The sequence below is a fragment of the Balaenoptera borealis genome (assembly GCF_965194805.1).
Source record: "Balaenoptera borealis genome assembly, chromosome: 16".
Classification (NCBI taxonomy): Eukaryota; Metazoa; Chordata; class Mammalia; order Artiodactyla; family Balaenopteridae; genus Balaenoptera; species Balaenoptera borealis.
In genome coordinates this window covers 15093905-15114548 of record NC_138872.1, presented here as the reverse complement: position 1 = coordinate 15114548, position 20644 = coordinate 15093905, and the positions used below count along the sequence as shown (strand labels likewise).

Here is a 20644-nt window from a genome sequence, read left to right as displayed (position 1 = left end):
AAGGAATCAAAGAGAAAATCAAAAAATACCTAGAAACAAATGACAATGAAAACACGACTACCCAAAACCTATGGGATGCAGCAAAAGCAGTTCTAAGAGGGAAGTTTATAGCAATAAAATCCTACCTTAAGAAACAGGAAGCATCTCAAATAAAAAACCTAACCTTGCACCTAAAGCAATTAGAGAAAGAAGAACAAAAAAACCCCAAAGTTAGCAGAAGGAAAGAAATCATAAACATCAGATCAGAAATAAATGAAAAAGAAATGAAGGAAACGATAGCAAAGATCAATAAAACTAAAAGCTGGTTCTTTGAGAAGATAAACAAAATTGATAAACCATTAGCCAGACTCATCAAGAAAAGGAGAAGACTCAAATCAACAGAATTAGAAATGAAAACGAAGAAGTAACAACTGACACTGCAGAAATACAAAGGATCATGAGAGATTAGTACAAGCAACTCTATGCCAATAAAATGGACAACCTGGAAGAAATGGACACATTCTTAGAAATGCGCAACCTGCCGAGACTGAACCAGGAAGAAATAGAAAATATGAACAGACCAATCACAAGCACTGAAACTGAAACTGTGATTAAAAATCTTCCAACAAACAAAAGCCCTAGACCAGATGGCTTCACAGGCGAATTCTATCAAACATTTAGAGAAGAGTTAACACCTATCCTCAAACTCTTCCAAAATACAGCAGAGGGAGGAACACTCCCAAACTCATTCTACGAGGCCACCATCACCCTGATACCAAAACCAGACAAAGATGTCACAAAGAAAACTACAGGCCAGTATCACTGATGAACATAGATGCAAAAATCTTCAACAAAATACTAGCAAACAGAATCCAACAGCACATTAAAAGGATCATACACCATGATCAAGTGGGGTTTATTCCAGGAATGCAAGGATTCTTCAATATACGCAAATCAACGTGATACACCATATTAACAAATTGAAGGAGAAAAACCATATGATCATCTCAATAGATGCAGAGAAAGCTTTTGACAAAATTCAACACCCATTTATGATAAAAACCCTGCAGAAAGTAGGCATAGAGGGAACTTTCCTCAACATAATAAAGGCCACATATGACAAACCCACAGCCAGCATCGTTCTCAATGGTGAAAAACTGAAACCATTTCCACTAAGATCAGGAACAAAACAAGGTTACCCACTCTCACCACTATTATTCAACATAGTTTTGGAAGTTTTAGCCACAGCAATCAGAGAAGAAAAAGAAATAAAAGGAATCCAAATCGGAAAAGAAGAAGTAAAGCTGTCACTGTTTGCAGATGACATGATACTATACATGGAGAATCCTAAAGATGCTACCAGAAAACTACTGGAGCTAATCAATGAATTTGGTAAAGTAGCAGGATACAAAATTAATGCATAGAAATCTCTGGCATTCCTATACACTAATGATGAAAAATCTGAAAGTGAAATTAAGAAAACACTCCCATTTACCATTGCAACAAAAAGAATAAAATATCTAGGAATAAATCTACCTAAGGAGACAAAAGACCTGTATGCAGAAAATTATAAGACACTGATGAAAGAAATTAAAGATGATACAAATAGATGGAGAGATATACCATGTTCTTGGATTGGAAGAATCAACATTGTGAAAATGACTACACTACCCAAAGCAATCTACAGATTCAATGCAATCCCTATCAAACTACCAATGGCATTTTTCACAGAACTAGAACAAAAAATTTCACAATTTGTATGGAAACACAAAAGACCCCAAATAGCCAAAGCAATCTTGAGAATGAAAAATGGAGCTGGAGGAATCAGGCTCCCTGACTTCAGACTATACTACAAAGCTACAGTAATCAAGACAGTATGGTACTGGCACAAAAACAGAAATATAGATCAATGGAACAGGATAGAAAGCCCAGAGATAAACCCACGCACACATGGACACCTTATCTTTGATAAAGGAGGCCAGAATATACAGTGGAGAAAAAGCCTCTTCAATCAATGGTGCTGGGAAAACTGGTCAGGTACATGTAAAAGTATGAAATTAGAACACTGCCTAACACCATACACAAAAATAAACTCAAAATGGATTAAAGACCTAAATGTAAGGCCAGACACTATCAAACTCTTAGAGGAAAACATAGGCAGAACACTCTATGACATAAATCACAGCAAGATCCTTTTTGACCCAGCTCCTAGAGAAATGGAAATAAAAACAAAAATAAACAAATGGGACCTAATGAAACTTAAAAGCTTTTGCACAGCAAAGGAAACCATAAACAAGACCAAAAGACAACTCTCAGAATGGGAGAAAATATTTGCGAATGAAGCAACTGACAAAGGATTAATCTTCAAAATTTACAAGCAGCTCATGCAGCTCAATAACAAAAAAGCAAACAACCCAGGACTTCCCTGGTGGCGCAGTGGTTAAGAATCCGCCTACCAATGCATGGGACACGGGTTCAAGCCCTGGTCTGGGAAGATCCCACATGCCACGGAGCAACTAAGCCCGTGTGCCACAACTACTGAGCCTGTGCTCTAGAGCCTGCAAGCCACAGCTACTGACCCCTCGTGCCACAACTGCTGAGGCCCGCGCGCCTAGAGCCTGTGCTCTGCAGCAGGAGAAGCCACCGCACTGAGAGGCCCGCGCACCGCAACGAAGAGTAGCCCCCGCTCGCCGCAACTAGAGAAAGCCCGCGCGCAGCAACGAAGACCCAATGCAGCAATAAATAAACAAACAAACCAAACAAATAAATTAATTAATTAAAAAAAAAAAACCCAATCCAAAAATGGGCAGAAGACCTAAATAGACATTTCTCCAAAGAAGATATACAGATTGCCAACAAACACATGAAAGAATTCTCAACATCATTAATCATTAGAGAAATGCAAATCAAAACTACAATGAGATATCATCTCACACGGTCAGAATGGCCATCATCAAAAAATCTAGAAACAATAAATGCTGGAGAGGGTGTGGAGAAAAGGGAACACTCTTGCACTGTTGGTGGGAATGCAAATTGATACAGCCACTATGGAGAACAGTATGGAGGTTCCTTAAAAAACTAAAAAGAGAACTACCATACGACCCAGCAATCCCACTACTGGGCATATACCCTGAGAAAACCATAATTCAAAAAGAGTCATGTACCAAAATGTTCATTGCAGCTCTATTTACAATAGCCAGGACATGGAAGCAACCTAAGTGTCCATCAACAGCTGAATGGATAGAGAAGATGTGGCACATATATACAATAGAATATTACTCAGCCATAAAAAGAAACAAAATGGAGTTATTTGTAGTGAGGTGGATGGACCTAGAGTCTGTCATACAGAGTGAAGTAAGTCAGAAAGAGAAAAACAAATACCGTATGCTAACACATACATATGGAATCTAAGGGGAAAAAAAAATGGTCATGAAGAACCTAGGGGTAAGACGGGAATAAAGACACACTAGACCTACTAGAGAATGGACTTGAGGATATAGGAAGGGGGGAGGGTAAACTGTGACAAAGTGAGAGAGTGGCATGGACATATATACACTACCAAATGTAAAATAGATAGCTAGTGGGAAGCAGCAGCTACATAACACAGGGAGATCAGCTCAGTGGTTTGTGCCACCTAGAGGGGTGGGATAGGGAGGGTGGGAGGGAGGGAGACGCAAGAGGGAACAGATATGGGAACATATGTATACGTAAAACTGATTCACTTTGTTATAAAGCAGAAACTAACACACCATTGTAAAGCAATTATACTCCAATAAAGATGTTAAAAAAAAAAAACTTAAAAAAAAAAAGAAACTGAGTCTCAAGGAAATCATTGCCTACATTTACACCACCTGATAAGTAGCAGAAACCAGAATTTCTGAACCAAATTCTTTTCTTTCTTTCTTTTTTTTTTTTTTTTTTAAACTGCCACCCCCTAAAAGCCCACCAGGCCAGATTGGCCACCCTCACATGCTCACCTGCAACCTTCCCTACCACGCGCATTCCCTGTGGGCTGAGCTCTGAACCCCACAGCTAAGTTCTTAACCACGATGCTATTCTGCCTCCTCCAGGGCATGAAGTGTCCTGATTTTTGTTTTAGAAAATTTGGTCACCGTAATAGTCACATGTGTTGTAAGCCACCTCAGATCATTTCTTCAAAGAGGAGTACAGCTCTAAAATAGTAGTCACAGTCTGACCAGTTGCCGGAAGTGCTGTGTTTTGAGAAAGGAAAGGGAGTTCCTTGCTGGTCTGGTGGTTAGGACTCAGCACTTTCACTGCAATGGCCTGGGTTCAATCCCTGGTTGGGGAACTGAGATCCCGCAAGCCGCGTGGCATGGCCAAAATTTTAAAATTTTAAAATTTTTTCGGATTTCCGTGGCAGTCTAGTAGTTAAAACTCCGCACTTCCAATCAGAGGGCGCGGGTTCAACCCCCAGTCAGGGAACTAAGATCCTCCATGTCACATGGCGCAGTCAAAAAAAAAAGTTTAAATTTTGAAAAAAGGAAAGGGGCAGGAATGAGAAGTGTACTAAACCTCGGGGAATTGGGTCCGCTACCCTGGCCTCCTCCTGGGCTCAGCCCTGCTTGCTCTGAAGAGGTTGGTGAACCCTCTCCATCCACCAGGCTAGGACGAGGTCTTGCTGCTAAGAACTGCTCAAGGGCCAAGAGTATGCTCTGGACCAAATGAGAAAAGCCCATCACACCAGGCTAACATCTCCCCCTGTGACTTCATCCCTCACAGTACGCAGCTGACCCCCAGGACAAGCACTGGCTGGCCGAGCAGCATCACATGCGGGCAACAGGGGGGAAGATGGTAAGTATTGCCACACGTGCCACTGCCAGAGACCCACCCTGCCCAGGGACCAGGGCTATTGGTGGCAGCTTACCCCCAAATCTGAGAGACTCCATGCCCAACAAATGTGAGAAAGGAGACTTGTAAGAGTAGAGAGGGCCCATTCCTTCATGCTGAAGACCAGAATGTGATCCCTGGCTTCCCTTGCCTGACCCCAGGTCTCCCACACACCTCCCCCTCCCCTTCCACAGCACACTCATATGTAGATCATATTAGCTGTATGTAAGAATGGCAGGTACAAGACTCCCTGAACACTGCCTTCCCATCATGTGCTGCCCATTGACAGATTTCACTCCTCCATCACAACTCTTCCACCAGACGCAGCTATAGAATCTCTTCTCAACACTGTGCTCCAGGCCGCACCCCTTGTCAGAAGGAATTAGCACATGCAGTGAAACTTGTCTGCTACACCTGGCAGCCCCTTCCAGAATCACTTCTACTTAAAGAGTTCTTAGCTCAAATCAAGCAACAACCTTAGGAAAATCATCGTTGCATGTGTTCTAAAACTATCATGGAGGGATTTGTCCATCACATGCCCTCTCCCCCACCTGAAGACTCTCTTAGTCCCACCGCTGGGACTGCTCCTATTAGAATTCAATGGCCTCGGGACTTCCCTGGTGGCTAGTGGTTAAGAATCCACCTGCCAATGCAGGGGACACAACTTCCAGCTCTGGTCTGGGAAGATCCCTCATGCTGCGGAGCAGCTAAGCCCGCGAGCCTCAACTCCTGAGCCTGCACACCTAGAGCCTGTGCTCCACAACGAGAGAAGCCACCACAATGAGAAGCCCACGTACCACAATGAAGAGTAGCCCCCGCTCTCCACAACTAGAGAGAGCCAGTGAGCAGCAGTGAAGATCCAACGCAGCCAAAAATAAATAATTAAATGTATTTTTTTTAAAAATTAGATGGCCTCGCAAACCAGTATGCCATCTCCTTTCTGGCAATGAAAACTATCTTTTATTTTATTTTCTACTATATTTATGCTACACTCTCAAAAAAGATTTCAGGAAACTTACCATTGACACATACATAAATAAGAAATAGGATAAAAAGGCAAGGCAGGATCTAAAATTAAGCCACAAGAAAGACTAGTTTTAAAAAAGGGATTTTTTTAAATTGCCAGCCCAGGAGACCAGTGCAAGTCTATAGGTTTTCAGCTGCAGGCCCCACTCAAGGACACCTGATCTGTCACACAGTTCACAGTGCCCCTAAGATGAAGACAGTCATATGACTCAAGGGACACACAGTTATTCCTGACCCTAAGACTGGAAAGAAATGTCTCCCATAGAAGACTGTCTCGTGATGGACAGCATCCGCCACATGGTAGGCTCACAAGAGGGCTCTCCTGCTGCAGACCATGGCGTTGTGCTACAGCAGTTCTGCAGGCCCCCGGACAACACAGCCCAGTTAACGGACAGCAGTGCGGTTTATCATGTTTTCCCTTTTGCCACGAAGTTCAAAACCAAATTATCTTAGTTCCAGAGTTCACATGTGGCTTCCTCCTAATTTCCTATTTCCATGTATATTTTGCTACCTCTGGCCCTTTCATTTTAAGCCACCTCAGGGTCCCTTTGTAAAAGGGACGACGGCTATAAGTAAATTAATCATCATTCCCTGCTCTCCCACCCATAAATTTTCTACTTGAGTGAAAGATTGTCTCAAGAAACTATTCCCCAGACAGCCTCTCCCTACTTACTCTCCCTTGCTAAATTATAAACTATGACTACACGCCCCCACCTTCCAGCTCTTACATTAAGGAGACGTTTAATAAAGTATTAATCGAGTTGGACTGAAATGAATCAGAGGCAATGACGACTCTCCTTTGCTCCTGCCCCAGGCCTACCTCCTCATTGAGGAGGACATCCGGGACCTCGCTGCCAGCGATGACTACAGGTAAAACCTGCCCTACCCTCCCATGGGATGAGTCTGGACCTACATTCTCCCTTGCTCCAGCTCTCCTCCTCAATGTCTCTTCCAGAGGATGCCTGGACCTGAAGTTAGAGGAGCTGAAATCCTTTGTCCTGCCCTCCTGGATGGTTGAGAAGATGCGGAAGTACATGGAGACACTCCGGACAGAGAATGAGCATCGTGCTGTTGAAGCGCCTCTGCAGACCTGAAGCCAGGTTGCCTGGCTACAGCTGGCAGCCCTCCTCCAAGGCCCTCTTACCCACATGGCTGAGGCCACTGCTGGGACTACTCCTAGATGGATCTCAGAGGCATTAAAGCTATGCCTGGGCTAGTTTGTAGTGACTCACTGCAGAACACCCCCAGACTGGCATGTGGTTCTATATTTGTAAAGTTATTGGGATAAGAAGCAATTAAACAGTTTGTAATAAACACAGATGGTGAGCCTGCTGTGAGCTCTGCCTGTGCATGCTGACAAAACATCAAGGGCTCTAGAGTAAGTGGGTGTAGGAAAAAAGGACCAGGCAACCTTCCCCCACCCCACGTTATCCCCAGGAAGCCCAGTGCCCCATGCGTATCTGCTTTGTGAGACGAAGCGGGGGACACCATGTACCTTGCCAGTCTTCCCTGTCCCTTTGTTTCTGTTTCGTCACCCAACTAAGGTATGGAAGTAGTAGAATGTGGTGATGGCTGGCACCATGGGAGGTTGATGACAAACCAGAAGAAAAATACAAGGTGGCGTTTATTACCCCCATTTTACAGGTTAAAACACTAAATTATGTGCCCAAGGTAACACAGCAAACCGTTGGAGAGGCAGCCGATGAACCTGTTTTCCAATGAGGAGTCCCTGGCCCTGGCTATCAGCCTCTAGTTTTTCCCCTCGCCTGAATGTTCAGGCTCTTAAAGCCCCAACCAAAGTGCCCAGGACATTAATAACAGGTGGAGGAGCAGGGGTTTCCGGTTTGAGGGAAGAGTACCAGGGCCCCAAGACTGGAGACCCTCCCTTCCCCTGGGAGTAAGGGATCCTGGCCGGTCGTGCCGGGTGTTCCCGACAGTAGCCAGGCGTTTGACATAAAAGGATTCATCCCACGTGGACTTTTTCTAGGCCCTTTAATGGTCGGCGTTTTCCAAAGGCGGCCAGTCCGCTACAGCTTCGTTAATTAATGACAGCCTTTCCTGCCAATCGCCCATCAGAAGCGGATCCCTCCGCCCAATAGTGATACGCTAGTGGGTGGTTCTAGCAGTTGCCCGGTGACAGAGTGCTCTGGCGCGCCCCATTGGCTGGATCAAACCCAAGCGAGCTGCTGATAGGCCAGCGCTGCCGGAGGGTTACAATTCAAACGCGGGCGGAAGGGTCCGGGACTCCGCAGTTGCAGCCACGATCTCCGTGTAGTCCGAGTTCCTGTCTCCCTTCACAGCGGCACCCGGATGGCTTCCCAGAACCGCGACCCAGCTGCTGCCAGCGTTGCCGCCGCCCGTAAAGGAGCCGAGCCCAGCGGGGGCGCCGCCCGGGGCCCCGTGGGCAAGAGGTGAGTGGTGCGGAGGTAACAATCGCCGGGCCTGGCACAGCCTGGGCCTTTGGAGCCGAGGGCGAAGACTTCCGGGACCCCCACCTCCTCCTGGAACGGGTGAGATATGGGAGGTAGAGGGACACGCCAGGAGCTCGACTGCTCTTAGAGACCCTCCCGGAGGAGGACGGAAGGGGTATGGCCGCTGCCAGGATCCTCCGTCGGTGAACCAAGATGAAGATGCTCAGGGGACCTTCGGTGTCTTGGCTGGAGGACGGCGGGGGAGGGGGAAGGAAGGAGGGGAGAAATTGAGATCCGGCACGGAGAGAGGCGCCAGAGAAGCAGATGAGGTTAAGAATAAGCCAGAGCCGTCCTATGGGAGCCTGGAATTAGGGAGGGTGAGGAGGACTCACTACGACCCTCTTGTGGAACTGGGGGTGACTGTGCCCCCAGCTGAGTCCGACTTCAGGGTAGAGGGAGGCCTCCGTGACAGCTGCTCCAGAGAGATTGGGGTGAGAGGAGATGCACCACCTGGAGCCCTGACCCATCCAGACTCCCAGGTGACCCCGAGTGCTCTTTTTGCAGGCTACAGCAGGAGCTGATGACGCTCATGGTGAGTGACTGATGCCCGGAGCCCCAACCAGTTGGTCCACCCTCCCACCTCCCAGTCACTTATCAGTAGCCTCCTCTTCTACATCAGGCTCTTTGATAGACATGGGGGTAAAAAGATGAGTCCAGCCTGTTCTCTTCTGGGAAGAAGCTAATCCACCTCACCTACACACCTTTTCTCCAGACAGTCTCTACTCCCAGTCCCATCCTCCCACAATAAAGTTATCCCTGAAATACGGCTCTCATACACGGCCCTCCCCCTGCCCTGCCTGGTCCTACTTTCCTGGCCTAAGGTTTATCCACACCCAACTCTCCATCCTTCTTAATATTTCTAATCCTGTCGCACCTCAGAATGCTTCTTTCCTGGACGATCTCTTCTACATTAACCCTGGATATTCAAGTCAAATCCTTCAATGACCATATTGTTTATGTTCCCAGTCCGTGAATAGTCTCTGGGCTTCGTGTGTAACCAGCACTCAATAGCATATTGAGTTGACTTCCCAGCAGCCAGCATTGTGGTTACAGAGCTGCCTTTTGCTTCCCTGCACAACCCCTCCCTTCTTAGCCTGGCGATGAACCTCTATCATCCCAATACTCCCCGGAGAGGCATGCTGAGCCCCGAGGATATAGCCATTTCCTCAGGAAAGCCTATCCATTTGGCCTGGTTGCTTTACTTTGGATCAAAATGTGATGAGGTTAAGGAGAAAGGGTTCACCCACTGGCCCCCCAGGAGCGTACGCTTCAGCCCAGCATGTGTTGTGTTTCCTCCCCAGATGTCTGGCGATAAAGGAATTTCTGCCTTCCCTGAATCAGACAACCTTTTCAAATGGGTGGGGACCATCCATGGAGCCGCTGGCACAGTAAGTATAGGGTTGGGGTAGGTGAGTGTGACTTAGGTGAGTCTGGGGAGAGGTGGGAGGTGAAACCCAAGTGCTGGGTCTGCTTCAAGTCTTTTGGCTGGTGGGACATTCCCCTGTGCCTGCTCTCGTGCCCTGAGCCTGTGGCCCTGATCTCCCTCTCTATAGTAAGAGGCTGTGTTTAAGGCAGGGCTCTCCATCTTAGATGCTGACAGGGGGCCAGACAGCAAGGAAAAGAATGAAGGACAATTGAAGACTTAGGCCAGTGGGCCTTAGACCAAAGGATCACTGATGACCCCAGTGACCAGATATGAGAGAAAGTACCAGACCAGTTTAATGCGTTCTCTTCTGTCAAGTCCCAGACAAACTCAGGGGTCCTGGCAAGTCCCTTATGTGGGGCTTGGGCTGGGAACTGAGGCTCAGGATGGAAGGGTTACTCCCTGAATCTCTTTCTCCAGGTATATGAAGACCTGAGGTATAAACTGTCCCTGGAGTTCCCCAGTGGCTACCCTTACAATGCACCCACGGTGAAGTTCCTCACGCCCTGCTACCACCCCAACGTGGACACCCAGGGTAACATCTGCCTGGACATCCTGAAAGACAAGTGGTCCGCCCTGTACGACGTCAGGACCATCCTGCTCTCCATCCAGAGCCTTCTCGGAGGTGACTGCCGAGACCGGCCCCTCCCCTGCAACCTGGGAACCTGTCAGAACTCCCCCGGGCGGCCTCTTCTACCCGCACCTGACCGTCCTCTTTCTCTCCACCTGCAGAACCCAACATCGATAGCCCTTTGAACACACATGCCGCTGAGCTCTGGAAAAACCCCACAGGTGAGTCCTTTGTCCTTCTCAGGGCACCAGGCCATCCCTCCCCAACCTTCAAAGCCTCCCTCAAACAACAGAAGGATTCCAGTGACTTGGGAATATGTCCTTGGGGGTCAGGTAACCCAGTTCCACCTCTGCCTTGGTGTTTCTGGTTTGCCTGTTTGCTATAAAATCAGGAAGAGCCAACCCTTTCCACATTAATGTAGGTTGGGGAGGCTTTTTAAGTAGAAGGCAAAGCTTTGTGCAAATGACTTGCTCGCTAAGGGCCCCTAGCCCCCTCCCCAGCCTCCCTGGAAACAGAGCCCGTCCAGGAGTCCTGGCTGGGTGGGCAGCAGAGGGTCAATCTGTTGTGCTGGGAAGCCCCTCCCCAAACTCCTCCCATGTTTATATCCTTGCTGCCCTCTTATCCATCTTAACCCCTGTCGTCATCACTCGCTGAGACCTGCCTGTTCTCTTCCAGCCTTTAAGAAGTACCTGCAAGAAACATACTCAAAGCAGGTCTCCAGCCAAGAGCCCTGACCCAGGATGTGCAGCTCTCCTTCTGTTGTCTTTTTATTTTTTTTCCCTTAGATGGTCTGTCCTTTCCTCGATTTCTGTACAGGACCCTGTATTTTATCTGTGGTGTCATTTTTGTTTTGTTTCTGTTTTTTAAATTAAGTGTCTGGTTAAGCCCTTGTGATGAATATATTAAATAAATACATTTTGGGGTTTTTTAACAAGTTGCTGTCTTGTAGTTACCCTAGGGTTGAAAGTGCTCAGGATCGGCAGAGGTCAGGTGTAGGATCCGGGTTCTTGCCCTGCTCCTCTACCCAGGGAGTCGGAGCAGCTGATAGGCTGTAGGGCTGCGCAGTGGGGTGACAGGATTTGTTCCACTGCAACCTTAGTTATTTTATGGCTCTGCATCTGTTTCCTCATCTATAAAATGGGTGTCACAAAATGCCGATTTCTGGGCGTTCCCTGGCAGTCTAGTGAGTAGGATTCAGCGCTTTCACTCCGTGGCCCAGGTTCAATCCCTGGTCAGGGAACTGAGATCCCATAAGCCGTGCAGTGCAGCCAATATAAGATATAGATGATAGATAGATAGATAGATAGATAGATAGATAGATAGATAGATAGATAGAAAGATGAAAAACAATAACAAAATGCCAATTTCTGTGGTGTGATGACATGCACCAAGAATGTTAGCAAATATAGGAGTTGTCCCAGGTGTGTTGCAGATGAGGCTGAAACAGACATTAGGCTGAAACAGCTAGAGCTGTAGAGAGAGTGTGTGTGTGTGTGTGTGTGTGTGTGTGTGTGTGTGTGTGTGTTGGAGGGGGTTGGGAGGGGGGGATCAGCAACCTACTTTCTGACTGTAGATGTTTTGACCCTGAAAAGGAGCAAGAGGACGTTCAGGTGACCCTACAGCAGGCCCAGGGTCCGCAGAGACAGCCAGGGGAAGCTTTCTGGACTGAGGTCACAACTCGCCCCTTGCCCCAGGTCACCCATAGATGGCTCCATGCTCCACAGGGGCACGTTCACCTCCTGCTCCATCTCCACCAGCAGTTGCTCTGTCTGCTGCACCACTGGCCCATCCGGCCCCTTGGGCCATCTTTCCACCGGCCTGCCACAGGCCTTTGGGGCTCCTGGCAGGAAACCCCTGTGCCGACCAGCTGGGTCCAGGTAGGCTGAGGTGCTGGGCCCAGCCCAGGTCCTGCAGGAAGATCTAGGTGACACACCCAGGTGCGCTCCGACAAGGCCTGAGTGTTGGCTACTCACCCAACCTGGTCAGCTCTGCCTGCAGCTGGTTGTGCAGGCCTGGGGGGAGGGGGAGAAGACAGCAAGGAGGTCATCAGGAAGGTTCTCACCCACACTTTCCTCCTGCTCCAGCTAGCCCGGACCCCTGTGCCCCCAGCAAGCAGCCACATGTGGAATTGGATTGGAGTTGTCAGGTCTGGGATTAGAACTTGGATGTCCTCTAATCAGTTCCTTCATCTCAGATTGTGCTGTTGGCTCCCTCCTTGGGGCTTGGACCGGTGTTGCTCAATCTACTGTGCATGTAAGTCTGCCTGGGGGGGGACTTCCCGGGTGACGCAGTGGTTAGGAATCCGCCTACCAATGCAGGGGACACGGGTTGGATCCCTGGTCCAGGAAGATCCCACATGCCGCGGAGCAGCTAAGCCCGTGCGCCACAACTACTGAGTCTGCGCTCTAGAGCCTGAGAGCCACAACTGCTGAGCCCGCGTACCACAACTACTGAAGCCCATGTGCCTAGAGCCCATGCTCCGCATCAGGAGAAGCCACCACAATGAGAAGCACTCGCACCGCAACAGAGTAGCCCCCGCTCGCTGCAACTAGAGAAAGCCCACGCGCAGCAAGGAAGACCCAAGGCAGCCTAACATAAATTAAAAAAATAAAAAAATAAATCTGCCTGGGATCTTATTCAAATACAAATTTTGATTCAGTTGGTCTGGGTGGGGCCTGAGGCTCTGCATTTCTAATCAGCTCCCGGGTGGTGTCATTGCTGTGCTCTAGTTAAAGGTATAGAGCAGTGTTCTTGAGGTGTGGTCCTTCCACTTTTCATCTGGAACTGGTTAGAAATGTAAATTCTTGGCCCCAATAAGCTCTCCAGGTGATTCTGATGCTCTCTCAAATTGAAAATCACGAGGCTGGGACTTCCCTGGCGGTCCAGTGGTTAAGACTCCTCACTTCCACTGCAAGGGGTGAGTGTTCGATTCCTGGTCAGGGAACTAAGATCCCCCATGCCGTGCCACACAGCCAAAAAAAAAAAAAGACAAACACCAGGCTGGAGGATGTCTGAGATGAGCAGAGCTCAGAACCTGACACTTGGTTCTTAATAAATGCTGGCCAAAGTGGATGTATCTTTGCCTTCCTTAGGAAGCCTCTCTATGTGGTTTCCTGGACCATGGTGTCTGATTCCCCCAGATGGTCACATGACCTACCTGTGTCAGTCACAGAGACCCAACTCTCTACACTGTCGTTCAGAACCAATCAGGGTGTTTCCTGGAATTAATCCCTGTGAGAAAGTAAAATTATTTTACTACTAGGATTGCTAAAAGAGGAGGGAGTCAGTCTGGGCTGCTGGTGGAGATGGCTGCAGATGAAAGAAAGCCAAGCAGAGACAAATAGCTGAGAGATGACATTGAAACTCTGGCCTCCAGTTCACGTGTTGACATCCCGGTGTCATGAACCAACAAATCCCTTTTTGGTGTAAGTCATTTTGACTTAGGTTTCTAACACTAGTGCAGTCAGTATTAGAAGGTGTGATGATCATTATTCCCATTCATTCAGTACAGTGGTTGAGTGCCCACAAGGTAAAGGCCCTATGTTGGGGGCTGGAGATGACGCAGGAAGAGGACACAGTCCTGTCCTCAGGGAGGGTGAAGTTTAGGGAGTAGATAGGCATGTCAATGGTGTAGAATAAGTGGTGGTTAAGGTAGAAGACCTGTGTTAGAATTCCTGATCCACCCCTATGTTACTCGTATACACTTGGGCGCTTATATTTAACCCCTCTGTAAAATGGAAATATTAGTACCTACCTCATAGAATAGATGAAGAACCGTAGAACAGTGTCTGGCACATAGTAAGCGCTCAATAAAAGCTGGGTTTGGGAGTTCCCTGGCAGTCTAGTGGTTAGGATTCTCGGCTTTCACTGCCCATGGCCCAGGTTCAATTCCTGGTCGGGGAACTGAGATCCCGCAAGCTGCGCGGCACGGGGTTGGGTGGGGGGCAGCTGGGTGCTAGGCTCACATGTTGCTATGAAAGCTCAGAGGTGGGGCACCTAATGAAGATGAGAAGGGTCAAGGAGGGTTCTCTCTGGAGAAGGAGATTGGGCTGCGAGGGAGGTAACCAGCAGTTAATGAAGTCTTGAGCAGGGCAGTGACGTGGTCAGATTTGGTTTTGGAAAGATCCTTCTGGCTGCCATCTGTCTAGAGAGTGAATGGCAATGATAATGGCCTGAGTTATGATGCTGAGTGGGCTTGGAGAGGAGGGATGAAGTGGTAAGGAGACTAAGCAGCAGGGCATAGTAAGTAAGTTAGAGGTGGAAAATGAGCTTCAGAATTTGTGACTTGGGTCTCAACCCTGAGGTGGGCAACACAGGAGAATGAGATGGAGGAGGGAGATTTACCAGTTTAAGGCAGGGCCAGTTTGAAGCACTCAGGACGCCCGGGTAGAATTGTCAACAGGTAGATGGTCTTGCTCCTGTTTCCACCACACAGCCATATCATCTAGGTTGTTATCTACTTGTCTGGGTAATTCACCCCACTCTGCCTGAGTTTCCTCACCCGTAAAATGGAAATAAGGGCATCTGCCCCTGGGGTTGTGTGGATAAATGAGACAACACCTGCACAGCACACCGTAAGCACTCATAGGGATGATTACTAAACACGAGCACTGCTCCTGGCTGGAAATACAATCCAGGAAACATGAATGAGCCAGAAAGGGGAGAAGACAACAGGGAGTTGGAGAGGGAGGGCTGCAACAATGAATAGGAGTTCAATGTTTCAAGATGATAATGATATTACTAGTAGCATTTATTATATGCTGACTCCGTGCCAGGCTCTGTTCTAAGCACTCTGCACACATTAATTTATTCTCACAACCCTGTGAGGTAAGTACTATCACTGTCGCCATTTTACAGATTAGGAAAGGAAGCAGAGTGGTTTGTCACCAGCAGTGAGTTTTCAAACTGAGCGTGAGGAAAGCCAAACTACCACTGCCCTAAATTAGCTTTGACCCAACGCCGGCTATAATTGAGTTGTTTACAAAAGAGCTGTGGGCGCCAGAGTGCAGCCAGTCAGGGCAGGGATCAAGGGAGGACAAGATGGTATCTGAGCTGCGTCTTGGTATCTTGGAGATGGCATTTGAGCTGTGTTGAAGGATTTGCCAAGACTTTAAGAGGAAGAAGGGCATTCCAAGGAGAGAGAACAGCATGTGCAAAGGGTGGAGAGCTTCAAAGTGCACCCCACTTCCACAGCGAGAAGGATCGATTGCCCAGTGGGACTGGAACCTCTCGAGGGAAGGGGTAACTGTGGGAAGGAGGGAAAGGAATTTGGATTTGATTCTAGAAGCACTGGGGACCCTGGAAGCGCCAGGAGCCACCCAGCCCCTCGGCCAAGTTGCCACGCCTAGCGCCAGCTACAGATAGACCATCGGTAAACTTCCGAGGGCATCGAGCGCCACCTCGGGCTCCCGCGACCCGGCGGCCTTCCGCGTCCCGCTGCGTTCGGACCCGAGGACGCTCGGGTGGCTCCAACCGGGGTGGCGCCCTGGACAGCGGCCCAACCAGGCGGCCCCCGACACCCGATCCATCCCGGTCCTCCCCTTACTCAGGCCACGCGCTTTGCAATGTTTCCTTTTATTCCTTCTAGACACATTCCCAGAAGGGGCCGCGCCTCCCTCCCGGGGCCGGGAGTGGGACCGGGCGGCGATGACGTCCCCACGCCCTAAGGACGCTCGGTCTCCGCAGAGGGGAGGGCCGACTTCTTACTGCACGCCCTCCATCATCTTCAGGAACTCTGCGGGGAAGGAGACGGAGAGGGGGTCAGGGGTCCCCTAGGGGCGAGCAGGTCTGGCCAGGCGCCAGCCTCGCAGAGGGGGTGCCTTGTCATTAGTAGATAAATTGCACAAAACCGCCCAGAAGTCCCCCCTACCCGTCCGCCCCGCCCCGCCTTCAAGGCTAGGGACTCCCGCGTGGGCGCCACGACCCCGGACTCTCGAGCCTGGTTCGGTCTTCCGCTCCTCGCGCTCCCCAGACCCTCACCGTCGAAGTCAATACGGCCGTCGTTGTTCTTGTCACCGTCCTTCATCAGGGATTCGAGCTCCTCGTCCGTCACGTGCTCCCCGGAGGCCCGGAAAATCTCAGCCAGTTCCTCAGCATCGATGTAGCCGTCTGCGTTCCTTCAGGCGGAGGGCCAGGGCGGAGCTCAGGACGGGCAGGGGCGACCTGCCCGGGCCACGCCGGACGCCCCCGCCTACATCCCCACCCCGAGAACCTTCGTGCCCTGCTGGCCAGACTCAGTCGGCTCGGCGCCTCGCTCGGCCCCCAGGCCCCCCATGCACCTGTCAAAGATGCGGAAACACTCAGCCAGCTCCTCCTCAGTCTTCCCCTTGGCATCCTCTTTCATCTGGCGCACCATCATGACCAAGAACTCCTCGAAGTCGATGGTGCCGCTGCCTGAGGGAAGCAGATGGTGAGTGAGCCTGAGCCCCGGCTGCCAGCTCCTCCACCACCATCCCATCCCGCGGAGGGCCACCCGCTCACCGTCCTCATCCACCTCCTCGATGATGGTGTCCAGCTCCTCTTTGGTGGGTGTCTGGCCCAGCATCCTCATCACCGTGCCCAACTCCTTGACGCTGATGTCCCCGCCACCATCAGCGTCAAACATGTCGAAGGCGGCCTTGAACTCTGCCAGGGCAAGGAGAGCCGAGGGCTGAGGTGAGCCTGGCTGGACCGTCAGCCTCACGTCCACCCTCCCTGCCTGCCTAGACACCAAGCATTGCCCAGCACACAGCTACCCAGCGGCCAGCCCGCCCACCCCCACTCACCGGCGATCATCTCCTCGCTGAGGTAGGACCGGGCCTCAGCCTGCTGGTCCGTCTGCAGGAAACACAGACCATCAAAGAGCAGAAGGGGCAGCCCTGGAGCGCATTCCTGACTTAACCCCGTTCTTCTGCACCCCCATTTCTGTAAGTGCCCCTTAGTCCTCCGGAGAAACAGCTCCAGACTTGCCACCCCCCACCCCACTGCGTGCTCCCACAGCACCCAACCCCACTTTTGAAGAACTAGGGAGGGGAATTCCCTGGTGGTCCAGTGGTTAGGACTCTGTGCTTTCACTGCCGAAGGCCTGGGTTCAATCCCTGGTTGGGGAACTAAGATCCCACAAGCTGCGCAGCTCAGTCAAAAAAAAGAAAGAAAGAACTAGGGATTATGCCCTTCTTGCTTGTCAATCAGAGGTCAATTCAGGAACCCCCCAGTAATCTTGGGCAAGTCACTAAATGTCCCCTCATCCCCTCATCTCTTCTTAGCAGTTTTTCAGGGATGAGCTGAAATCAGGGGTGTGAGAAGGCCTTGTAAAGTGCCAGAACGATTCCAACATCATTTTCCAGTTTTCCCTGCCTCTTCGCAATGTCTGGTACTTTAACAGGTGCTCAATAAATGTTTGTTGTCAAATAAATGATAATGCAAGGCAAAGTTACTGAGCACCGACCAAGTGTCAGGCCATAGACCGGGCACTGGGACCCCCAAGAAGTCAGACACATCATCCCTCCCTCCAAGAACTTGCAGAGACAGAGATTGTAAACTTCCTGGCGACGATTCAGTCATTGGAGTAAATGCCACTCCTGCTGGGCGGAGTATGATGTGGGCCTTGTGCAGGTGATGGTAAGATGGCTCTAAGGAGTTTCCACCACGTCCAAGCCCAGCCAGCTAGCTAGGGGACTTTGGACTGAGGCTGGCAACGAAGAAGGGCTGAGGCGTCCAAGGAGCTCTTCAGCTGGCTGGCTGCTGGCTGTCCTCCTTGTCTCCCTCCTCCTCCCCTCCCCCCCTCCCCTCCTCCTTGCCTGTGCCAAAAGGGCAGGTTATTTTTAGTCAGGAACGGGCAACAGCAGCTGTCGTCCAGGGTCTAGTTACTCCTTGAAGTGAAGTGGGGAGGGCGATCTCAGATCTCAGAGGAAAAGGACGGCCTCAAATCATAACCCCTCTCTGGGAGGCTGACATCTCTCTAACTCTGCTCTGTCATCTTCGGCCCCTTCTCATCCCCTTGGAGCTCTTGGGGTCCTGCCCCTGAACTGGTCTGAGGCCCTGCACGCTTCCCATCTTCCAGAGGAGGTTTCCTTCTCTCAAGGCTTCCAGCCCACCCCCACTGCTCACTGGCTTGCTGGGTGACTCCCTCTCCACCACGAGGGTCCCCCTCTCCACCATCAGGGTGACAAGCTAAGACCCACTCACAGTTCTCTGACCGACATGGCTAGAAGCCTCAGAAGGTCTCAGGGAACCGGCAAGCCTGGAGGCTCAACCCCTGGAACGTCCCAACTCTCCCCTTCCAAGACAAGTCCGAGGCCTTCTTCCCAACCTTCCTCCCAGACACCAGGGTTCCAGGAGCTTTCATATTCCACCTTCAGACATCCAAGTTACTGCCCCACAGAGCACCCAGATCTGGCCTGAAAGATGCCCAGAAGTGCTCCTGCAAGTAAAAGGATGAAGTCCCTTCTCATCCTTACCATGGTTGCGTGTCACCAGGACTCCTCTGCTGCAGGTCACCTCCTCTGTACTCCACCACCCAAAGATGCCCTGGCCCTCTGTAGCCCCTAGGATTTGTAGGGGCACCCTCTCCTCCCACTTCCCTGCTCCCCAGGACCGGATGCCCTGGCCAATCAGATCCTGGGGTCAGCGAGCACCCCCCTCCCAGAGTCCTAGCCCATTACCTAATTTAGCCAAGGGCCCTTGCAGAGAAATTTAAGCCTCCGAGCAGGTGGCAGGCCTTGACGTCCTAGATTCTTGTGAGGAGAACCCGCCCTGCTCCACCGCCTTAGTGAGCGCCCCCTCAGGAAGCATACTTGCTCCAAGATGGGTGAGGATGATTAGGATAGAGAAAAGTGAGGCAGCATGGCGGAATGCAAGAGCACAAGCCTTGACGTCCAAAGCCCAGGATCCAATTCCTGTCTCTACAAGCTGTGCACACTTGAGCAGGTGGCGATGCCACTCTGAGCTTCAGTTTCCTTATCTGTGAGATGGGGAGAGTCATAACCTCCCTCACAGAGAAACCATGGTAAACGGGAGCCCAGGTATATGTCCCCAAGCTTGTGCCAACTACATAGGGTCAGTGCTTGGCAAGTGGAATGTTTTGTCTTTGAATCAGGGTAAGGGGCGGGGGATAGGAGGAGGGGAAAGTGACAGCCACAGTTATTGAACCTCTGTGACTGGCCACACACTGTGCTAAGCATTTTAACCACATGATCTCATCCAGTACTCATCCTGTGAGGTAGCAACTATGATTATTCCCTTTTCACCGGGGAGCTTTGTAAATCATAAAGGTCTATAGTCATGTTGGGGATTCTTATTCATACTGACTGAGGGGAAGTTGGGGCAGACTGTCCTCAGGGGACCCGTCTAGAAGGAGAAATGTATAGAGGGGTCCAGGAAACAGGGTGTGCACTTGGAGGAGAAAGAAACATTGAAAGAAGATTCTTCTTTCAAGCTTATTTTCTCCAGGGAAAGGGTTTAGGGGATTCACTTTTTTGGGGGGAAGGGGGACCGGGGGAAGTTTCTCTAAGTAGATGAAGGGGCAGCTGGCCCCTTGCTAGAGCTTGAGGAAGAAGTCTGGAGGAGCTCAGCTGACCATCTGGAGAGTGAAGGAGTGGGCAGATCAAGTCAAGTCCGAGGCGAGCCCACCCTGAGAACGTACAGGGTCCACACGAGGTGTTGCGGGGGATAGACAACATTTATGGATGGTAGCTAAGTCAACAAAAAGAGCACGGAGATGACTGAACACAGGGTCTGGGGCTAGTGAAAGGGGGCTGGCCACCAAGGAATTCAGATGGACAGTGGCAGCTGGGCCGCCCTCTTGCCCTATACATAGATATTCCCAAGGAAATCTCAGTGGAGCCAGGCCAGGCTAAATAAGGCCTCCCCCAGCCAGGCACAGGGCCAAGGGGCCATGCTCCCCAGGGGATGCCAATTTGGATACAGACATTGGAACCACTTGATCCCTTTGGAACAGAGAGTGTGGAACTTACAGCAATCCTTTGTTCATTAATTTGTTCTTTCATTTATTCAGAGAAATAGATAAGGTCGAAACTCAGTGTGGCCAAGCAAGGTCCCACTCACCCTTCTGTTCTCATCCCCTTTCCTCTCCCACCTTGCATGCCGCTCTGCTTTCTTCAGACTAAAATAAAGCTCCAACCACCACCCTTTAAAGTTCCCGGGCCCTTGCACATGCTGGGTTTTTTCTGCCAGAAACTCCCATCTTCCCCTTGTTCACCTGCCTACTTCCCTATCCTCTTTCTCGGCTTTAACAATACTTCCTCCAGGATCCTTCCTCCCCTGTACCCAGGCCAAAGGAGTCCAAGGTGGTCTCCAGTATTTTCCTCAGTCATAGCACTGAACACG

General features: G+C 50.2%; 3 protein-coding genes across 6 annotated transcripts in view; 2 read left to right on the top strand and 1 right to left on the bottom strand.

The window, feature by feature from the left end:
• Positions 1 to 7184, top strand: part of DNTTIP1 (deoxynucleotidyltransferase terminal interacting protein 1) — a 28501-nt gene extending 21317 nt beyond the window's left edge. For both annotated transcript variants that reach the window (XM_082361803.1, XM_082361802.1), the window contains 3 exons: positions 4720 to 4791; positions 6668 to 6723; positions 6809 to 7184. In XM_082361803.1, the coding sequence (XP_082217929.1) occupies positions 4720 to 4791; positions 6668 to 6723; positions 6809 to 6947 (267 nt within the window). In that variant the 3' untranslated portion in view covers positions 6948 to 7184. The remainder of the gene's footprint in view (positions 1 to 4719; positions 4792 to 6667; positions 6724 to 6808) is intronic.
• Positions 7185 to 8028: 844 nt separating this feature from the next.
• UBE2C (ubiquitin conjugating enzyme E2 C) lies at positions 8029 to 16041 on the top strand. 3 transcript variants are annotated; one of them, XR_014235983.1, is made up of 7 exons: positions 8029 to 8264; positions 8829 to 8856; positions 9626 to 9712; positions 10168 to 10372; positions 10480 to 10539; positions 12403 to 12571; positions 12637 to 16041. XR_014235983.1 is itself a non-coding variant. In XM_082361833.1 (6 exons), the coding sequence occupies exons 1-6, from the start codon at positions 8164 to 8166 to the stop codon at positions 12474 to 12476; spliced, it is 555 nt and encodes a 184-aa protein (XP_082217959.1). In that variant the 5' UTR covers positions 8029 to 8163; the 3' UTR covers positions 12477 to 16041. The 3 variants fall into 3 exon arrangements, 2 of the variants coding, with proteins under 2 accessions (XP_082217959.1, XP_082217960.1); XM_082361833.1 differs by having other exon boundaries at positions 12403 to 16041; XM_082361834.1 differs by lacking the exons at positions 12403 to 12571; positions 12637 to 16041 and adding an exon at positions 10994 to 11252 and having other exon boundaries at positions 8045 to 8264.
• On the bottom strand, positions 15877 to 18896 carry TNNC2 (troponin C2, fast skeletal type). Its single transcript, XM_082361839.1, has 6 exons — positions 18757 to 18896; positions 17083 to 17134; positions 16799 to 16942; positions 16597 to 16711; positions 16298 to 16434; positions 15877 to 16052 (listed from the first exon to the last, which is right to left on the bottom strand). The coding sequence occupies exons 1-6, from the start codon at positions 18757 to 18759 to the stop codon at positions 16021 to 16023; spliced, it is 483 nt and encodes a 160-aa protein (XP_082217965.1). The 5' UTR covers positions 18760 to 18896; the 3' UTR covers positions 15877 to 16020.
• Positions 18897 to 20644: the final 1748 nt, after the last annotated feature.